Source organism: Sander vitreus, chromosome 8, assembly GCF_031162955.1.
Source record: "Sander vitreus isolate 19-12246 chromosome 8, sanVit1, whole genome shotgun sequence".
NCBI lineage: Eukaryota > Metazoa > Chordata > Actinopteri > Perciformes > Percidae > Sander > Sander vitreus.
The window spans coordinates 18,356,527-18,379,674 of NC_135862.1; the positions used below are offsets into that span (position 1 = coordinate 18,356,527).

Consider the following 23,148-nt stretch of genomic DNA (forward strand, 5'->3'; position numbering starts at 1 on the left):
TCATGGTTCCTTTTTTTGGGTCCATTTTGATGATTGCTGGCAAGGCTCAATCACTTGTTATCGATAAAGATTTTCAACACCTTACAATATGTGATTGTTTCGTCCATATTTAATCGTCAAGAAGTTGGTTAGAACGGATTTGGATTTGATTTTACAATCATATATAGTGCTAAATTGCAGAGCGATCCAACACAAGGCCAGCTCCGATGTCAGACGAATGATATAACAGCATACAAATGGTGGCTGCACAGGACATCAGCCTGTAGTGTGATAAATCTACAGGACCATTAGACAGATAGCTAGATGTTACAAGGCTATGAGGGCATGAGTTGATCAACTTTGCCCTCATAGATGTTTTATTGAATTTTGCACACAACACCTCTACAATTACACAATAAGCCACACACCTCACATCATACCGACTCTCAATTCCGCTTCCTCAAAAAAGGCAGATGTGTTTCCAGTGGAGCTGAAACAGATGGGTCGATGGACAGAAAGTGTTGCTACTATTAATAATACTATATATTTCAATATGTCACCTTGGGCTTGTGGAATTTGTGATGGGCATTTCTACTATGGTCTGTTTTTAAATCAATTAATTGAGTAATCTTCAGGTAAATTGCTAATTCAAATATTTCCTAGTTTCAGCCTTAGTTTCTCTTTAAAAAGTCATTTGACTCAAGTCTAAGTCAAGTGTCAAGTCATGAATATCAAGTCAAAGTCAAGTCGAGTCTTTAATGAATGTTTATCAAGCAAGTCTCAAGTCCTAAAATTTGCGACTCGAGTCTAACTTGAGTCAAGTCATGTGACTCGAGTCCCCCATGTCTGGTGATTTCTTTATTTCCAACAGTATCTGTAAATGCATGGAAGAAATTCTGTTTTTGTGAGGTGTAAGCATTAATATGATTGATCATGATACAGATCACAAATTTCTAAATCTGAAACTCATGCAGCTGGTTACCAAGTCTCATTGAAATAAGTTTGTAGGTATTTATGATGTGTAAAAAGCAGTAATAATACTTTTTATAAAAAATATTACACAATAAGTAATATTATTGAGTAATCTTCAGGTAAATTGCTAATTCAAATATTTCCTAGTTTCAGCCTTAGTTTCTCAGTGATTTCTAGACAAAAACTCTTTGTTGACTTAAACAAGTATTATTATTATTATTATTATTATTATTATTATTATTATTATTATTATTATTACTACTACATTGACACAACTGAATACAACTTAATTAATTCCCAGAGGGAAACTAGTGTGGTCACCCATGCACAGTAACAAATAGCAAAAGATACAGAAGTCAGACAGTCACAGCAGACAACATATGAAAGAAAAAAGTCTGTTGATGAGCCATGGTCCCTCCAGCTGAAAGCATAACAGAAACTTTATTGTATTATTAACAAAATACGTTCCTCCAAGCTCTGTGACAAATATATAATCACCTTTCCTGCTATAGATATATATTGACATATAAACTTCAATAAATCAAACTGACAAAAAGTACACACTTCTTAGAGAAGAAGTCTAAAAGTCTTTGAAAAATTAGTCCCAAAATCAGCTAGTCTCCTGCAAGGCCAGTACGTTTTTGTTTTACAGTCTGAAATTGCAAATGAAAATAAAGGCCACTTAATTGAGAACAGAGTTGTGCCAGTGTTTTGGAGGACCAATTTTGGATGTAATATACACACATGATGGGCTGACCAGATATCAGGGATTTGCCCATATCACAGGCAGGATTAGAGCAGTAGCCTATTAGGTTTTCATTGATGTCCCCAAAGATTCAATAACAGATAAGGCGCCCATATTCAAAGCAGTGCTTGCTCACCTTCTTCTGTGTCCTTGGCATAGGCTAATTCTCACTCATTGTGGCTTGTTTATGGTGTGAAGCACAGGTTGACTGCCAGGTTACAGAATTCATCTTTTACTTTAGAATTATGTGTGTGAGGGGGCACTTTGCACTAGAGTTGTCATAGAGATTACTCACTCACTTTCTTTCTTTCTTTTGTTCTTTTTTTTTTTTTTATCTCCGGAGGAAAGCAGCAGTACACAAACAGAAAACACTGAACAAAGACTAGTGCAGGAATCTATCAAAATCAAAAACAAAAACAATCAAATATCAAAACACAAGTACTAATAAAAGAGTTAAAAAAAAGTATTCCCTTTGAACGTGCATGCATACAGTGTGCAGATTCTGTGTGCCAAATGGAGGTTATTATAAATTATATGTACAAAAGATAAATTTCACTTTGCCAGAGTTACAGAAAATGTAAGTGTGAGTCTAGTTACAGTGAGTGCAGAATGACCTCAGCAGCCTCCAAGTCTTGGGACAATATATACTATGAGGCCACAAAAATTTGTCAGAGATTTTGACCTTATTGTTTACTGTGGCAACTATCCTGTTAATGTATTTGGGTGTATTCAGTCATTGTGGGCAATGTTAATTGAATACATAGCCCAGCTAGCAGTGTGGCTGTATGGATCATAGCATTGGTCAGTCTACCGCTTTGGTTCAGACTAGAATATCAACAACTATTTGATGGAATTTGGTACAAATATGCATGATGCCCAGAGAATGATTTTTTATGACCAGCCTCATAGAGCTTCTAGCATGGCTATAGACTCTTAGTCTTGTAAATTGATTTATATTGAATATACAGGATTACCCAAATAAATATATTCCTCTCAGATTATTTTATACATAATTTCATACGTCAGTTTTTAATTGATTTTAAAGAATCTATATTAATAAAATTCAATTTTATTTATAGTATCAAATCATAACAAGAGTTATCTCAAGACACTTTACAGATAGAGTAGGTCTAGACCACACTCTATAATTTACAAAGACCCAACAATTCCAATAATTCCGCCAAGAGCAAGCATTTACTGATATACATCACAATATACTGTACTGGTAAATTATATTTAAAATTGTATATACTGCAATAGAGGATTATGCCCATACTTTGTACATTTTTAAAAGAATACAGTCATTGCATGTCAGCAAAAGTGTGCACACGGACCAGCAGCCACCACAGTATACTTACAGTCCACGCCCACACCATATACTGATCATGACAGCATGGCATACCCCCGACAGCTGTTCTGCTTCAGCGGATGTCATGTTAGAACTGGTAGCTTCTCTGTTCTGATGAATTGGTCTGCTGCATAATTTCAAATCTTTTTTTTAAAGATTATTTTTTTGGGCATTTTAGGACTTTATTTTCACAGGTCAGCTGAAAACATGAAAGGGGGGGAATGACATGCAGCATAGAGCCATAGATCGGAGACGAACCCGCGGCCGCTGCGTCGAGGAGTAAAGTGCGCGTGCTCTACCAATTGAGCTAACCCAGCCACACAATTTCAAATATCTTTATTGGTCTCCTGATATCACTGCAGCTCACTTCAGGCAAACAGCTCACACTACTCACATAGGCTCTTGAGCATATAAGAAGGCAATAACATTAGATGAGCGTGCAATGGTGAGTTGTTGACAACAATCTAATTATCTTTGAATTCACCCTAAAATATGTCAACAATCAATGACTAATTTCCTGTTGAGATCTTACTAACTAGCATTTTATGGTGTGCTATAGGAAAATAAATATGTATTAGGCCCATGCTTCTCTCAGTAGATCACTAGGTGTCTGACTCGTGTCTCTCTCTCTCTCTCTCTCTCTCTCTCTCTCTGTGTCACATCTTGATGTCTCATTAGTGGTGTGCTCTAGGGTTATTGATCCCTGAGAGACGTTTATTACATTATCAAAGCTTGAGTTGTATCTTTCGACAGTAAACACAGGAAATGAGGATCTGAGGCTTATTATGTTTACTGTTTTGAATCATGTACTGGCTTGAGCCTCTGTCTGAACCCTGAATACGATTTCTTAGAAAATACTAATTGATTAGTCTACAGGCAGTAATAAAAGCTCACTGCATCTCATTTTATGACCATTTTCACGAAAGGAATAGCTTTTGCTTCCTAACTTCCTCTATATTATTTCCATTATATTACTACGTGTAAAAAGTTACCTTCTTTTTCGACAAATGTGACGATAATTTTTTTTGATTACTCGTTCAGGTTATGCTCATCACAGTTTCTAAGAATGTATCACTCCCACTCTTTCTTTCCCTAAACCAATCCCAATTCCCAAACGGGATATCTGCTGATACTATGTACCTATCTAATAGTCCAAAAAGTAAACTGGAATACCACAATATGTAGCCTACAGTAACATAACGCTTTAATTTTACATCGCTTCTCAATTATAAATGGGGCCGTTCATACACCCAAAGTCTTTTTAGGCTTGTAAACGTAAACTATACAATTTTTGCAATGTAAAAATGCATCATCCTCTGGTTTTTAACAATATCCAGACCTGAGGGCCGACATAACATTCAACTTTACCAAACCGACGAATTTCATAATAAATAACATACGAAACAACTGCTTTTATTCTGGATCGATAAATTCTGTTAGATACCTGATACATTTAATAAGGTGAGAGTGTTATGATATACGGGGAATAGTGGACCCAACCGCAGAGGGAACTTTGATCTTGAGGATTTATTTAGACAAAAATAACAAAGTACTCATCAACAAAGGGAGTCCTGAGAGGAGCAGGCAAAAACTAATCACAGAGTGTAAAAACCAAGAACAAGGAATCCAAAAAACAAAGGTAGTGCAAAAACCAGGAACTGCTGACAAAAAAACTCCAAGGACGAGAAGACAGGACTGAACACGACTGGGAACTGACACGCTGACACAGTATGGAAACAACGATCTGACAACAGACAAAGGGAATGCAGAAACTAAATACACAGGTTAAATGAGAAAACAAGGAACAGGTGACACTAGGGCTGGGGAACAGGTGCAACACATTAGGAGTCGGCAGAGTAATCAAAAAAAACACAGGAAGTAAAACTAGAGAAGACAAGGGAGAAAAACAGACTATCAAAATAAAACAGGAAACAGAACTATAAACAACCCCAACAGAAGTATACACAACAGGAAACAAAAATATACATAACAGAGAACAGAAATATACACAACCACGACAGAGTGCATCCCTAACAGTTTCCCATAATCCAAGGTGGTGTCTTCACATTGTCCATAGTCCAGAGAGATATAGAATAGAGAGATATAGAAGATATAGAATAGAGAGAAACAGCAAATAATCTTTTAGAAGCTGGAACCAGAAAATGTTTGGTATTTGTTTTAGTCATGCTAGCCCTAGTGGCTCTAGAGATGGTCGGTCGGTATAATTTTGTACAGACATTCATGTCCCAAGAGGATAAAACTTAATGACTTTGGTGATCCTCCAACTTTTCCTCTAGTGCCACCAGATTAGAGCTGAACATCGTTGCCCGAACCCGACGGGTCACGATGTTCAGCTCTAATCTTATTTTCTAATTTCATTTTACACAGGCTCGGACCGGGCTCAGGCTTGCGCTCTGGGTTGCGCGGTAAATGAGCAGTCAGGTGATGCCTTTCGATTAGCTCAAAAATGGATGCTGAGGAGGTGAAACAGAGGCTGGCCTCTGGCGATTACGTTTTGGTTGCACCGGCAAAGAAAGCAAAGTCGGAGGTGTGGAAAACTTGTAGGCCTATTTAGAGTGCTGAGATGTTAAGATGTTACAGAGGACTTATTTTATTTCTTTGTTCCAACTTGCAAGTGGCCTCTAGCCTACGTCATGAATAAATTATGTTAAAATATTTATAAATTACTCATTCTTGACAAAAGGCAAAAGAGCTGCTTGCGTGCGCACATTTGAATAATGTCGGGCTGTAAATGGGTTTGGGCTTTTAAAAAGCTGTCAATCAAAATGTACATGTTGGGCTCGGGCCAAATTCTATCGGGCTCGGGCCTAACTTTTAAGACCCAATTACAGCTCTACACCGGATATTTTTTGGCTTTTAGTGAAATATTTTGACAAATATTGATTGGATTGCTGTGAAATTTAATGCAGACATTCATGGTCCCCAGATAATTAATCCTAATGACTTTGGTGAACCCCAGATGTTTCAACTGTTGCATGGATTGTTAAGAAATTCGCTACCTGTACACACTTATGTTCCCCACCCAGAATAAATTGTAACATCAATTTGGTAATTTCCAGTTTTTTCATCTAGCGCTGCAATCATTTGCTAAACTAAGATTATAAATATAGTAAACATTACACCTGCTCAACATCAGCATGTTAGGATTGTCATGTCGTTGCTCGGCCTACTCTGTTGGACTACAAAATTAGTCACCTCGAAAGTGACTCGGTCCAGACAGCTGGGCTTGTCTGTGTGTACATTAACAGCTATGTAATCCAGAACAGCAGCTACAGTTTAAGCATTAGTGTAGATTAGTATGCCATGCAGCCATGCCCAGATTATCCATAAAGGCACTTGGGCCAGTGCCCAGGGGCACCAACCATTCACAACCAGTGGGGGGGCACTACATGACACAAGCTTTAACAATATTTTCCGTAAATTGTTATATTATTCACTTTAAATTGTTGAAAGACCATACATTACTCGTTAATGAACACTAATTTCACAATAATAATAATAATAATAATAATAAATTATAAATGAATCAATATTACATGACCACTATCACTCCCCCTCCCCAATCTGTCAGAGTTGAGTTGGTGCACAAGTATGCGCAAATATATCATTTTATCATCTTTGTATCATAATGATGAATGTAAAATATTACCTATTATAAAAAACGATAAGTGGTTGGCTTTCTTGATTCAGTGTAATTGGCAAGTAAAGAAAAACATTTTCCACACAAACCGCCCCACCTCTGGGTGAGACTTGGTTGCACCCAACCCTTCTCTGTGTTTTTCAAGCACATAGCACGGCCAGTGCGCTTCGTGAGTTTATTCCAAGGGGGTAAGCTTCTCCTCACAATGCATACCTCCTATGGCGCCATTTTGATGCTAACAAGCACTCACCCCCCCATTAGCATCCCATTGACCCATTAATTTTGACGTCACTTTGACAGTGAATAACTTTACATCTGAAGCGTTTAAAGACTTTATTTGTCCATTGTTTATTTCAAAGAAACACAACAATGTATAAAAGGCCCCATTACCTTGTATCTCACATTATGGCTCTGTAGCAGATGTTTTTGTAAAAATAGGCTAACATCCAGAGCAACGGGATCTGTTGGTCCATTCTATATACAGTCTATGGTTTATTCAGTATGCAGAGAAGTGTAAAAGACCGGTCCACAGTCTGCGCTTTGTGCAATAAATCCATATTGTTATTCTTATTCTTATTCTTATTCTTATTCTTATTCTTATCCATCTAATATTGATCGTCTTTTGTCTATATCTTATTCATTTTCGGTCCTTTTATTGTCGTTAGCTGTGATGCTAAAGCAGTTTTAGCTTTCCCATGATGCTTTTGAAAGTTTTTGACCAATCAGATGAGTTGCTTTCAGGGAAATAAAGTCAGAAAAATACATATTTGACCGACCCACAATGCTGCAATATATAGTATTGATTTTGGCTTTTTGAATTGATAGACATTTTGAATTGAGACATTTGAATACAGTGCTCACTGCTCATATGCCTACATGTATGTAGTTGGACAAGTTAGTAAATTACATTTGAGAAATCCCCTTGATTATGTCTGATATTCTTTCCAGGAGGACAGCAAGGGTAAAGGGGGTGGTAGACGGGGGCATACGGATGACATACTATACTATGATTTTTATGATTTTTTACAACATACTATACTGTCACTTTTTATGACTTTTATGACATACTATACTATGACTTTTTATGACATACTATTTTTAAATTTTATGACACACTATATTGCGACTTTTTTATGACTTTTTATAATAAACTATACTATGACTTTTATATATTTTATAACATACTATACTATGACTTTATATATTTTATGACATACATTTTATGACATACTATACCATGACTTTTTTAATTTTATGTATACAATACTTTTTATAATTTTTTTATAACATACTATACAATTACTTTCTTATATGTAATGTCATACTATACTATGACTTTTATATATTTTATAACATACTATACTGTAACTTGTTAGGACTTTTTATGACATACTATATTATGCCTTTTTTTTAAATGTTATGACATACTATACTATGACTTTTATGACATACTATACTATGACTTTTATGACTTTTTATGATATACTATACTATGACTTATATTTTATGACATACTATACTTTTACTTATATCTAATGGCATACTATACTATACCATACTATGACTTTTTTAGATTTTATTGACATACATTTTATGACTTACTATACCATGCCTTTTTAAAATTTTATGACATACTATACTATGACTTTTTATAACTTTTATAACATACTATACTATGCTTAAAAAAAATGATGACATACATTTTATGACATACTATACTATGCCCTTTTTTTTATTTAATAACATTCTATACTATGACTTTTTATTTTATGCCATACTGTACATGACATTTTATGACTTTATGACATACTATACATTTACTTTTTTATATTTTACGACATACTATACTTTGACTTATACTATACAATGGCATACCATACTATGACTTTATAACATACTATACCATGACATTTTTATATTTTATGACATACTATACTGTGACTTTTTATTACTTTTTATGACATACTATACTATGACTGTTTATGACATACTATACTATGACTTTTTATGACATACTATGCTTTTTTTTTTATTTTATGACATACTATACTATGACTTTTTTAATTTTATGGCATACTATACTATGCCTTTTTTAATATTTTATGACTATATTGTGACTTTTTATTACTTTTTTATTAAATACTTTATTATTACTTTTTATAACATACTCTACTATGACTTTTTTATATTTTATGACATACATTTTATGACATACTATAACATGCCTTTTTTAAATTGTATGACATACTATACTATGACTTGTATGACTTTTTATAACATACTATGACTTTTTATGACTTTTCATGACATACTATACACTAGACACTCAATTTTCAAATCTCTGACATGACTTAAAGGTTTTTTTTGGAAGGAAGAGAAAAACATACATTCAGCAACAATCAATACATACATATGTGTTGGAGAATGTTCAGCGGTAATGTAAGGTGTTTATTAGGGTTTAGCATGTAAAAACACTGATTCAAGTGTTTTCCTCACTGCATCAGAATATTGGCTTCAGCTTCTTCTGTATGATCTGCACTTCATCATCAGATTATCACCAACATCGTGCCACTTTGGAGTGCACTCTGTATAAACAGCCCACTCCTGAATGAAGGTTAAATTACGTAAGTGAGCGCAGTTTTCTGATTATTTCTCAGTGTTGCCCCCTTGCAGCTGTTATGGGCAGAACCACTGTAGCTTGTGCTCCTGCAGTGGGTTTAAAATTACTCTGTGACTGTGTCTGAGTGAAAGTGACAAGATAACATTCACTGCCTCTTAATTGGCTGAACAAAAGAGAAATATTGACAGTTTTTTTAGGTCAAGTGTTGAGCTGTCTATCACACTTGTCGCAGAGCCAGCCAAACTCTGAGTGTTCAGCAGCAGGATTATGATGGTATTTTAGGTGGGCTGGTAGACCGGTCAGCGGTTCGATCCCTGGCCCTGCTCTACGATGTTGAAGTGTCCATGGGCAAGACACTGAACCCAGAATTGCTCCCGATGCTGCGCCGTGAATGTGTGCCAATGTTTGGATGTTGCTTTGGATAAAAACGCCAGCTAAATGAAATGTAATGTAGGTGGAGTTAAAAACAACAAAGCACCAACACAGACTTGTCACCATAATCACTGTAGCATTTCATTTTGAACCAACTTAACAAAATGATTGACTGTGCACACACAAAAGGATATATCTCAATAGGTTTTAAGAAAGTTGATTATGTGGACTGTTAAAGGCTATCAGGACATGTGGCATAAAAATGTCTAAAAATAACACTTTTGTCGCACACTCCTTTGCCTCTACGTCATGTCTTTAAAATCAGCTCCTTTTTTCCTAAATTGACACAGTATATTGTACATTGATTTGAGACGAGTGACAAGTGAGCATGAACATGCAAAGAGAATCCCAAAGTATTTCATGCTACATTTGTTCGTGAATGATGATGTACCAATATATAAAAAATTAAGACATGTCCTGTATGAATACAGCTCCTTTTTTCTAACAGATCATACAGTACAGCAATTTTTAGTAACAAAATAAATCCAAAAATCAATGTCATGCATCCATAACAAAATACTATTTAGAGATCACTGCCACACAAACATGTTTCTCTAACAAAGGCAGAGATTCTATCGCTCAGTAAATTACTAAAGCTAATTGCCCCTAATTAGAAAGCCTTGATTAAGGTGCAGCTTCTGATTTAAGAGGAAGCCAGCATTGATGATGCCTGTTTCTCTCCATTCTAATAGTTCATTTTAGTATTCATTTCCTTTTAATTGTTCCTGTCAAAAGACCTTGTGCATAAATGAAAGCCATTTGTGCAAAACTAAACCTTTCTCTGCATATTGCCAGTGGCATTACATTAATAAGAGGAATGCATTATTTTTGCTGTACTTAAGTCTTCAACATATGATTTCAAGGACCAACAGATATAAGGTTTCCTTTGTCCCTGCTGTCATTCACGTGTTAAACAGTAGATAGTATTAAACTGTTGTCTGTAGATTGCACATTTGCACAGATAGCTTAAATTGTTTATTTGTACTTTGACCTAGACGTTGAAGAACCTCCAACTGAACCACTTTGTTAAATACAATATGTCTTGTTTTTTGTTATTATTGTGTCCATTGGTGTTTGTGTGTTTTGTATGAATCCAAATTTCCCTGTAACAGACAATAAATATACTTTGAACTTCTTCAAGAAACATAACTTGAAATCTAACTTGCCACAGCTTTGATTGATTGCATGTACATTTGTTTTTAGCCTAAATTAAACCTCAGTACAGCCGCCATTAGAAATCAAAGGTTAGAAGACCCAACTGTGTGTATTTTTACAGCAGCATGCCGTGTTCCTTCACTGTGTGTGCGAAGTAAAGTTCTCAAATGGAAAACTCTGCTTCTATATTGTGTAATCTGCATCATGACAGTGACACATAGTTTTAATTTACAAAACTGTGACAAGATTTGAAAAATGCTTTTAATTTCTGGCAGCAATAACTACTAGTCTTTTAGTGCTCAATTTAAACTTACAATAGTGGTGAGGCAGAAAGTTGAATACTCCATAAAGTATTCAACTCTAATCATTTTGGGGTGGCCTGTTATGGAAATGCTATAATTAGATTCCAGTGCATGAGAGGCTTGCAGGGTGTTGATCATTGTTATTTCATGAAGCATACAGGGCTGTGAAACTCATCCTTTCAGACTAACCATTTCTACTTGCAGACAATGAAAATAACTAACCAATGTCCATACATCATTTGAGGGATTAAACATATAGTAAGGTAAGGTAGTAACTGCAACATGGTATTTTCTTAAACCACAGATTCAGTATGTTGACCTTATAATCATGTTATCCTTTACAAAGAGAGGATTGAGATGAGAGATGTTTATATCATAGGGGGAAAGCGGCATGTCTTCCACTGAACAAAAATGGAGTTACGGCACCCTCTGGCTCTCACAACATCTATTGCACATCTGTCCATCCTGGAAGAGGAATCCTTCCTCAGTTTCTCTTCTTGAGTTATTATTCAATTTTTCCATCATTAAAGAGGTTTGTTTGGGGAGTGTTCCCTTATCTGAAGCGAGGGTCGAAAAGGAAAGATGGTGTCTTATGCTGTACAGATTGTAAAGCCCCCTGAGGTAAATGTATTATATTGGGCTATACAAATCAGAATTGACTTGAATAAATTGTTAATAATATTGCATATCATTACCAGTTGTTTTTATAATTTCTTTATGCCTGTGCAATCATCAAGCCGCAAGGTAAATTAAGCAAATATTGTATATCATACTGGATGTTGTGCGAAAATGCAAGTCTTCCTTTAAAACATTGTCTCCAGTTGAAAGCTTATGATAATGTGTTCTTTCATTTTCCGTTCCTTTCAGATCTCTTTTCATCTCTAGGGGAAGAGGCCAGGGTCCCAGTGAGCACAAGATTCAATGAAAACCTTTAACACTGTGTCTTTCAGCCCAAGAGTGAATAGTCTTGCTTCAGTACAACTCCTTGGAAGGCTTTGTTAGCATATGTGCATGTTGGTTTTGTTGTAGCAGAGAAAAACAGAAGAATAAAACACTCTAACTGTGTTGTTACCTGGAAACGTCAGACTTTACTGGTCGGACATTCAAGAGCTCTTAAAGCTTGAGATCCAATTTGCCTGGTTCATCATGTCACTTAACACACTTGTCATGAGAGGAATAATAATAATAATTCAAAACAAAAGATGGGCAAAAACATATATTCACAAAACCAAGCATCCCGACAGGTTGATTACAGTTTATGAAAAATAACGAAACACTTGGATAAGATGCGAGTTTAAAAAAGTATTTATAATATGATACAAGGATATTTTGTGCAAGAGGTTGTTGGGGCTGTGAAACCTGTACATTATGAACAAAGCACTTAAAATTCGAGAGCAACCTGAAAGCAGAACACGGCTAGTGGGCCATGAATGTGTCAAACGTCTAACTGTCAAGATAGTAGCTGTATTATACAAATAGTTTGCACCGGTATACAATGGCTGTATAGGTTTAGATTACATATTTATATAAAGTGCAAAAGATACAAAGACTTCCAGCGAAGGTCTGAAGTGCTTTGTGACTGAACCCACCACCACATGCTGAAAGCCCTCTCATCATATGGCCGGGTGGTTGGGCAAAAATCTAAAAACTTGGCAGGGCAGCATCTCAAACTGTTGGCAATAGTCGAGCTGCAGAATATATACTGTATTAAAAACTGTATGAAAGGGTTACCAATCTGTGCAATATATTGAATCTTACAAATATAATCCATTTGAACAGTTGTGAAAAAGGTAGCTAAAATTCCCCCTTTTACAATTATAAATAGACACTTGTTGTTTACTGCCCCTTCTACACTGAAGCATAGCACCACAGGCTTTCATTTTCCAACCTTGAATATGAAATAACCTGGAATAAATGAGGAGGTTCATTCTTATATAAGGGGATTAAGACATCTTTGAAATTAAAGATATTAGAAAATATATGTTAGTGACTAGATTACATGTTTTGTTTATAGTTCATAATTCTGGTTTGTCGCTAATGTTTTAAGGTTACAAAAAGAAAGTGAATTCAGCATCACAGTTGAGTCTCAAGAATACAGGAGAGCAAAGAGGCATCAAGCACTCCATCAAACTCTGTCCAGCACCTCTCCATGTCAAAACGCCAGCAGCTGGGGTTTCTGGGGGATTATCTAGGTCTGCTGGGAACCCTGTTGAAAGACAACATAAAATGATGAGTAAAAATAATTTAACATGCAATGTCAGCATACAATGTGGATGTTATAAAAAAGAAAAAGAAAAAAAGCTACTAGATGTTATAGTACAGTGACTTTTCTCCTTACTGAGTTGGTTCTTTTACGTTTCCAGCAGTCTGGATTGAGTCTTTTCTGCTCCTCAGCCAGAGCCTTGGCCTCCATGGTGTACATCCTCCTCTCCTCATTCTTCATCTTCTTCCACTTGTCACCCAGGATGACACTAATGGCTCTGGAATTTAAGGTGAAAGACAGAAGATCAAGGACTTTCATGCCATACAAATGTTATTAAAAAAGATTTAAAAAGTCATAGTATAGTATGTCATAACAAAAGCATGCCATAAAAAAGTGCCATTTAAAAAGTCAGTAAATTATGCCATTACAAAAAGGTCACAGTATAGTATGTCATAAAAAAAAACTCATGAAACTTTTTTTTTTAATATTTTATATGGCCTTAATTGTCGCTAAATTGATTTATCAACCTTTAATACTTTTTAAGACCCTGAAGACACCCTGAAAAATGACAACAAATTTGATCAATTTAGGCCTTTAGTTTAAGGCAGGGTTGCCAACCTCAAGAGCTGAAACAGGGACCTGTGGCTTTAAATGAAGAACTGACTTATAAACATGTTTAATGGTCCAAAAAATATAATTACATTGAAGGCAAAGCTTGATTATACTTCTACCCTAGAATGATTTTGAAAGAAACCGAACACTAAAAAAATAACATTGTCTTGCTGTAGCGAGAGAGATCTTCTATCTCACATGCAGTGGAAACCACACTGGCTGAGACATGATTGGCTTAAAAAATTGGTCCAAAGATGCATTGCTCATGGGCTCTTTAATGGTGGGTCTTAAAGGAGAGAGCATTACTCATTCAGTTTTGCTACCAAACAAACCAAGACCATTGCTGTGTTACTTTATCCCCAACATTGGGGTCTCATCCCTATTTTCCACCGGGCACGTCTGTGCTCTGTGTTACACTACACATCTTCACATATAATGGCATGGACTTTTAATCTGTAGCTTTGGGCTTGACAGTTCTAGCCTGGTTCACTCATTAACAATCAACACAAAGAGGGTTTCTGTTTTTAAACAGTCAATACACACTGGGCCAGATGTACTCACGCTTTTGCGCCCACTTCAGGCGTATTTGTTTCGCAACGTGCGCGTAAAAGCATGGCGAGGTATGTACAAACAGGCCACACTGAGGTAAAAGTGCTGACTGCCTGTCTGAAACTGAAAATGGCAAATTGTGCTTTTCCGTGTCATGCATATGCATTCACGGGAGGGCCAAGGGGAAAGTTTGAGTTTCCCATAAAGAGATGGGAGGGGAAGCGTAAAGTGTGCCTAATTATGTATTCCGCGGTATGTACAAAAAACGCCTAGAAACACTAGTTTATGTTCAACTTCTGGGATTGCTCCTGAGCAGCAGGAAATTCCGCCAGATGCATGTATTGTCCGTTTCCTTCCGCTTACTTTGTGTTTAAATTTGGTGGATTATTGACTGATCTCTGCAGGGTAAATTGACACATCTGTCCAATCTGAGTTTTCTCTTGCACGACTATTTTGCAGGGGCTCTGCGCGGAGTTTAGCGCCGCCCATGATGATTCTGATTGGTTTAAAGAAATGTCAATAAACCAGAGCATGTTTTCCTCCCATCCTCGAATGCCATTTGCGCGCTTTGAAGGAGGGTCTGGCAAAGCGGCACTAAAGAAACACTGACGCAGTGTGTGCCATCATGCTATGTACATTACACAATTAGACTACAACTGTCAAAAGACTTTCATAGACTGTTTACTGTTCGTGATCGCTCTGCTAAATATTTATTTACTACACACACCTGGACCTGTGACATCACATCCTCTTTCAGGAAATTATATTGAACACAAGGCTAATGTGAGCGTATTTAAAAATGTGACATGGTAATATAGAAATTCATTAGACTAAATTAGATAAGTCTGCGATACAAAACACTATGTATAACTGCACTGGATCTCATTGACTTTTGCATACCTGTTGTCCTTCCCAGGATACATCTGTGTGTATTCCACTCTGTACTTCTTGGCGAAGAGCATGAAGGCATTCATTGGCCGCTTGCATTTTGTAGGCGTGGCACCACTGGCTGTCCCTGAGGTGTGGCTCCTGTTTGATTTGCCAGTCGAGGATTGTGGAGAGCTGGAGCGCTCAAGTTTATCACAGTCTGGACTGACAGCACCCCCACTAGACAGGGAGGTCCTGCGCTGACGAGCCATGCTGCTGAGAACGTACACTGCTGAGGAGTCTAGTGGGGTGAAGTCATAACTGCAGGAGAAAAGAGAGGCAGACATTAATATTGTGTTTTGTTAATCTATCACATTTTAATCTGCAATTTGTTTTTTTCCCCAGTGTGTATGTGTGCTGTTTGTTACAAAATGTCACCTTGTCACTCGTCAAAAAATGTCTCAAATATACAAATACTGGATATGTAAATAATTGTAGATTTGCTATATAATGAATAACTGCAGTAACATATTTATAAACCAATTATTTTGTTTTTAGAATACACACCATATTTCTAACTCATTTGTTTATTTTATTTAAAGCGATATAGAAATCATCTATATCTTCGCACTTCTAATCATCGTCTTGTACGATGATTAGACGTCCTCAAACGTCCTCAAATGCCTTGTTTTGTCCACAACTCAAATATATTCAGTTTACTGTCATAGAGGAGTAAAGAAACCAGAAAGTATTTACATTTAAGAAGGTGGAATCAAAGAATTTTGACTCAAACCGATTAATTGATTTTCAAAATAGTTGGCGATAAATTAAGCTGTTTTCAGTGAAAAACAGCAGGAATATTGTGTTCAAGTTGTGATCCCCAAGTGGCCATAAAAGGTATTGCAGGTTCGAAGCCGAGAGGAGCTGCAGTCAGGTGACAATTCTCTGCACATGTATATTCATCGCTACGAGCGACCCCTTTCAAACTGTCACATTGTCATTTTATACATTGTTATATAAATACATAAATTACAGCCACTTTAAGTTTAAATATAGGAGTGTACCTTCTGAAAGTGTCAAAGACGACAGAGTCATCACAGTTAATGGCTTCTGGGTGGTTTGGTGGCAGGCACACATTGCCCAACTGCATCTCATAGCAAGGTATCCCATGATGCACCACAGTAAGGCTTGGATAAAAGGAAGACCACCCTGAAAAACACAGATGGTAAATTACAGATTACTTTGATCAAAAAACTGTTTATTTAAGCAAAAGATGAAGTATTTTGCATTTGGCAAACATTTGGTCAGTGGAAGCTTCTGTTGGCAAAGACCAATTTCACATATTACAAAAAGAAATGTTTTTGACATTTTGCCAACAAAGCTGGAGAACACTACCTGCAGTTAAGGTGTACTGATTTTGAACAGAAATCTAATAATTATTTTCAAAAGATCTTATTTTACCTTTATTTTTGACAAAAAATGGGTGATCCAATCGGCATTCGGCTGTTAAAAGGCCGTCATCGGGTGAACCAGGGTCAAAGGTGAGTTTAAGAACTGCCTGGCCAAAAGATAACGTCTCTTCGTGGCTCACCAACTTCAGCCCCTCTAAACCATATCTCTGTAAATGAAGCAAAATTTAATTTGTGTTAATTGGTGTTTAAACACACTTGGTGCCTGATCACTTGGTTTCTATGATACTAAGAGGCCACCATTGCAAATCATCAAGGATGTTTTGTTTTATTCATGCACTTAGTTACTAACTTTCTGTACCTCCACTGTTAACTTGGCTGCCACCTTGTGGCCATTACAAGCCATTATGTCCACTAACATCACACTGCATCATGCATTAATCTAGTCATTAATGCAGTAATACTAAACATAAGGTGTACACAGCAGTAAAGTATTCCCAAGTATAGCCGATTCTTATGAATAATTTTAAGAAATACTAAAGTCACTACCTTAAAAGAGGAGGACGATGGCATCATGGTTTCATCATCTGAGTCATCATCAGAATCCCTGAGTTCATCAGCTTCCTGCCACTCCACATTAGGACCTCGATGGAAGCGCAGGCGAGTTCCTGAATATCAACAAAGCAATGTGACATGATAAATAAGCAAATGTGTGTTGATAACAAAAAGAGAATGCTGGAAAATGGATGCAATACTGTGGTTTGGACACCTGAGGTCAGAATTTCTTTACAAATGTTTGCTTGTATAAATGTTTACTCATGCTCAACCTGGGCCCTGTTTCACAAAACCAAGATAAGGGATTAAGCCGGGATTTCCCCGTTATCCTGGATGAATTTAGCCTTGACTCGGTTTCACGAAAGTGGAGGCACATAAATCACCATGGAGATTTATTCTGTGAAGCTAGCCTGCTCCCGACCAGGCTAACAGCCAGGATTTATTTAATCCTGGAGCCTTTTCTGATCACCCAGCAGTGGTTTTACCCTATTGTTATCAGCCTGGATTAAAATACAACAGATGCATATTGCTGTTCATTTAAGTACTGTTATTATTTAAAGTTGTGACCATTCTTTTATTTAATAATTATTCATGTGACAGTCATTGTTACTGTTATATTGCTGTATGAAGACTGCTGTTCATATTGTTGTTAGAAGTTTGATGAATATATTATGACAGTTGTTGAGATAAGTAGAAAAGGCTGATAAAATTTCAAATGTGTTTTAAATGAAGTCTGTTACTAAGGGCAATACATACAATGCTGTACATTTCTATAGTTGACCAATCCACCTTGAATTATTTTAGTTGATTAATTTTTTTTTTAATTCTAAAAAATTGTTATTAAACAATAAGGGTCATGTTTGTTCAGCTTCCATGTGCATTGTATTTGGCATTCTTAGCACACAATTTGTGTTGTCCAGTAAACTGGGACTATAATTTGGGAGGATTGTACAATTTAAAGAACATATCCTAATTGTACAATCCTCCCAAATTATAGTCTTAGTTCACTGGACCACTAACTATCAAGTGATGTAGGCTACTGTAACAACAGGGAGAGGACACCTCAATGGTTTTTGACCTTATATTTTGCTGGGGGGGAAATAACTGATGAATATACTCTGTTCCATTCATGTTTACAGTGTGCATTATCACTTAATTATCTTTATAGTTTCTAGATTTTAGAGTCCAATTTCGTCAGTGTCTTAAAAATTTTTTAAAAAGCGACTGAATGATAGTCTAAAAATATACATTTATGAACTACTGCTCTTAACTGAAACCATTCAATGAGTCACTTGTCATTTGCAAAAACAAACAGTTGTACACTTTGCATTAAAAGCGAGCAGTGGAAGTTAATATGACTTAGGAAATTTATATTTTAGCCCATGAGAGAGAGGGAGAAACAGAGTGAAAGAGATATTTACGCATCATATTCTAGCGCTGTAGAAAATTGATCTTCATGGTAAATTTCCTGAGTAACATTATCTTCTGCTTACTTTTAAGGCAAAGAGTACAACTGTTAATTTGTGCAAATGATTAGTAGCCTAATCCTTGAATGGAATGATTATGACGGTTTCAATTTAGAGCAGTGGTCAGTTAATGTATATATTTAGGCTACTTACGCATTCAGTCGGTCCGTGATCGTCTGCTACGCTTTCTCTCACTGTTTCATTACAGCGGCTGTTTCTTTTATTTTTATACAAATAAAGTGTTTCACGTCATCATACTTCCACAAGAAGCTGCTGCTCACTCTGTATAAAGTATGTACAATGCGTATTCTCCATTTTGGCATCAGTAAATCGCCAGACCTCGCGGTCTTTTGAGGAAAGCCGTGGATGCGCATCTATCTGAATTACTTCAGACTCGCTCAACCTAGTCGCTCCTCCTCAGCCTGGCTTGGCCTTCATGAAACGCACCAAGCCAGGATGCACAGATTAGACTAGGTCAAGCCTCGCTTTATCAGTTATCCTGGATTTATATATTCTGCTTTTGTGAAACAGGCCACCGGTTGTAAAGACAGGAGCTTTTTAGTGTTAAAGGTGCTCTAAGCAATGTTGGGTGACATTACTTCTTGACATTCGAAGTATTGTCAAAACAAAACTGAGGCTAGTTCGCCCCTCCCTCCTCGTCATCCCGTCCCCTCCCCCTCCCTTCCGTGCACTAACCCCCCCAACCCAAAAAATCCTTCTTGTCGGTTATTGGCTGGAACGCTGGAACACGGTTTGTTATGTTTCATGGTGCAGGTTGGCGCGGTTTGTTTTTGTTGCCGTTTGTGGAGCCTGGGCTGTCTACAGAGACCGCGTTTTTTTTTTACAGTGTGTTCAGGGGACAGGCAGCTCGCGGATAGTGAGGAGATGTTTGCTGTATGTGACAAAAAATGTTGTAGCCTAAAAAAAACGTGTGACATCGCTTAGAGCACCTTTAACAAAAGATTAGCGTCAGCACCTCTACAGCTTCAGTCCAAAACAGTCTTGGTTACATGTCTGGTTATCACAAGCACACTTTGAGGGCAGAGCAGTTAAGCAACCAATCAGCTTATATTTGTTTTTGTTTTTAAATGTGTTTTACATTTGTGTTTATACATTACTGATGTAAACGATAGATTTAAGAAATCATGAATGAATGGCTTGTTTTCTAATGGGGAGTATGTACTTACACTAGACTGTGGATTGTGCATTTAAGCTATGAGGCATAATTCTTAAGACCAATTTTTCTTTCAACAAATTCTTAGAAAAATGTAGGTTTCACTTCAATGTGTGTGTGAGTAAGGTGTTAAGTGTATACTGGTGGATGCATACAGTATGTACATGGTTGTGTACGTATGCACCTTTAAGGAAGCAATGCCAGGCTGTGGAGGGCCAGTTGTGAGACCAGGCCATGTCTTCATCATCAGAAAAAGATGAGGACATTGAGAAAACTCCAGACTCCGATTCACTGCTAGCCTGTTATAATGTTATAATAAAAAACATCTTACAATGACATCAGTAAGATAAACAATTTTTGTATACCTGTCATACAGAATGTTCTAGGAAATAATCACTGGGTCTGCAAAAATGGATTATTTTTAGGTTTTCAAAAGGTGAAAGATTACCCTGACACGCCTGCGCTCCCTGAGGTGGCCTCTGGACGGGTTGGGTGCACTACTGGCTAATGGGGGACGGGCGTAGGAATGTAAACTATTACTGTTGCCAAAGATGTGGACTGGAGATGATCTGGAATAAAATGACAATGTCATAAATATCATGGTCATATATAGTCATTGGCTACACTTTATATTTTTAAGTAAAATATAAGTGATATTTATAATCTACAGACAGCTGATTAATATGTTGTTTAGCACCAGCAGGGGTATTCAACAACAAACAACATTACACAAGTTAGCCAGGATTACTGTGAAAATGATTTTGCAATATCCTGAAGTAAACATTCTTTTGCAATTATTGAAGTAAATAACCCAATAGGGTTATTTACTTACAATAATTGCAACAAAAAAAAATCAACAGAATTTTAGAAGATATTTCATAACATTTTATACATGATTTGGCTAATCTGCCAATCCTGCTTTGTGGAATACCCACCCTGGGGTACTACGTACTTATGTGCTAACAGGGGTTGTCAACTTCTCTTTGAGTTTATCGCTGTATGCGCTCATCAGACTGTTGATTTTCATGGTAGTTAGCCTTGGTACGAACCTCTTATGTGGGACGCTCTTCAACAGGGGGCTCTGAGGACTGGTGGCAATGTTGGCGAGCTCAGTGAGCCAGTTGGTGTTGGGGGAGCAGCTGAGCTCCTGGTGAGACACCCCTGCTCCAACCTGAAATAACCCTGGAGACCTCTGGTCCTCTACCTCCTGCAACTCTGGCATGTCATCTAGGGAGAAGTCAACAATAATATCCATAATTGATGTAGAAAAGTTCAGTTTACTTAAATGTAGAATGTGAATTTTTGCTGGTTTAGGATTTTACCATAATCCATGTGGCACCCAGGTGAGGAAGGCAATTCCTCGTTGCACTTGAGTGGATCGAAAGAATCGTCCATTCTCACAATGTTCTGTTGTTCCTCTATTTCTTTTAACAGGTTGCAGGTCAGTTTACTCAGCTTCCATCGTCATATTCTGCCACATCTGCTGATTTTATGCTAAACAAAAAGGGACAACCCGAGAGCTTTAACAATCTATTTCCAATGCTGTTATTAATTAGACTTAAGCAATAACGACATTTTTTGTAATTGCATACATACGTCTGAATGGTGTTCAGCGGATTTTTGTTGTATTCATTGACATAACGAACGGATCCATAGAGTAAAAAACATTACACATAATCCGTAAAAGGTTTAGTCCGCGGAAAATAAAAAAAAATACCACAGGCAGTATGTTATCATAGCAAGACATGTCATGCATTGCATGCATCAATGGAAAAGGTATGAAGCTTTTAGGGAATCCTTTGTTCTGAATCGAGACAGTATACCTCTGTGACTAGTCATGTGACCCGCTGCGTGGAGGCCTTGTTTATAAACTTAAAAAAGGATCTGGCGCATGCGTACCAGAGCTCATTCATTCATAACTGCGTAGCAAAAGTGAAAATTAGCAGAAATTCGTTTTGAAAAGTAGCGTAATAGAGGCTCTAAAACACGAAGTTGAAAATGTTTTAAAGAATAGCAATGACAGGGTAAAATAAAGTCTTTGTCTGATATATTTGGCGCCATGCAAAGTAATTTTTTTTTAAATATACAGTGTATATATATATATATATATATATATATATATATATATATATATATATACATACATAATAAGCTGGGAACATAAAATGAATCAGTTCACAAGGAAGAACTAACGGTTGCTTTCTGACAACCCATCAATGGTCGCTGCAAGCTCTGACAAACCGTTGCTTAGACTTCGTAAACGCGGATATACGAATGACATACAGTTAGCTAACGTTTCAAAATTATTATCAAGTATAAAAGACAGTTTGAAGCTCGGGTCTACTGTTTTCCCTCTCCTCAAAATCAGCAGCAGCGTCCTTAGTTCAAACGCAGAGGCTGTCGTGTTTAGTCTATGGTCTAGCTAGCTACATTGTAAACAAAAGAATGTCAACAAGTTGAGGCATGACGCAACCTCTGCCCTATTCAAAATGAATGACACGAAAACCCCGAGGCCTTTAAAGGACATTTTTACAGGAATCGAGGCAGATTTTACCAATTGAAAGACTTGTTTTGTATGTTTTGATACACAAAACTGCTGTCGGTTGGGCTTGTTACCACCAAAACAAGCGTCACAGCGAAAAAAAACACAGTCGAGTCATTCGACATAAAATAAATGCGTGACAACCCCGTTAAAACACCATGGTAGAATTGTAAAGACACTGATCACACAACGCTTAAGTTAAAATTGAGTTCGAACCTTTAATTTCTTCGAAAAAAAAGTAGTCAACTTCCCACTTACCAAACCTTGTCGCCATCAAGAAACTCTCTGGCATTCACTCGAAGGGTGGGAATGAATGTTTCCAGACAAAGCCTCCCATTGGTGAATAAGAACGTCAATAACAAGAATCCGGGTATTTTATTGGTCGATACTGTTGAGAAAAATATTGAAGGTGGAGCCTAGTTTGTTGATCATCGTATGATTGGATGAACGTTCACGCCTGTTACTACCCAGTAACAGCTGATTGGCAATGACAGGAACAATACATTATTTTTCTATCTTTAATGTCTATGGTTGCAACTACAGCAAGAAGTATATTT

The 23,148-nt window shown here is 36.9% G+C and overlaps 1 protein-coding gene across 3 annotated transcripts; it reads right to left on the minus strand.

Annotated features, from left to right (window-relative positions):
• Positions 1-12,503: 12,503 nt before the first annotated feature.
• Positions 12,504-22,920, minus strand: hbp1 (HMG-box transcription factor 1). Of its 3 annotated transcripts, none has more exons than XM_078257273.1 (11): positions 22,850-22,920; positions 21,372-21,543; positions 21,099-21,276; positions 20,498-20,618; positions 20,234-20,348; positions 17,404-17,522; positions 16,907-17,063; positions 16,510-16,654; positions 15,479-15,766; positions 13,553-13,694; positions 12,504-13,420 (listed from the first exon to the last, which is right to left on the minus strand). In XM_078257273.1, exons 2-11 carry the CDS (start codon positions 21,442-21,444, stop codon positions 13,403-13,405), a joined length of 1,356 nt encoding a protein of 451 aa, XP_078113399.1. In that variant the 5' UTR covers positions 21,445-21,543; positions 22,850-22,920; the 3' UTR covers positions 12,504-13,402. The 3 variants fall into 3 exon arrangements, with proteins under 3 accessions (XP_078113399.1, XP_078113400.1, XP_078113401.1); XM_078257274.1 differs by lacking the exon at positions 22,850-22,920 and adding an exon at positions 22,808-22,831; XM_078257275.1 differs by lacking the exon at positions 22,850-22,920 and adding an exon at positions 21,646-21,846.
• Positions 22,921-23,148: the final 228 nt, after the last annotated feature.

What these genes read in the sequence shown, in the direction of transcription:
- hbp1 (XM_078257273.1), bottom strand. Translation starts at nt 21,444, where the DNA reads ATGGACGATTCTTTCGATCCACTCAAGTGCAACGAGGAATTGCCTTCC. An exon ending in TGGGTGCCACATGGATTATG is followed by an intron (nt 21,277 to 21,371) that starts GTAAAATCCTAA and finishes ACTTCTCCCTAG; the next exon opens with ATGACATGCCAGAGTTGCAG. An exon ending in AAGAGCGTCCCACATAAGAG is followed by an intron (nt 20,619 to 21,098) that starts GTTCGTACCAAG and finishes ATTTTATTCCAG; the next exon opens with ATCATCTCCAGTCCACATCT.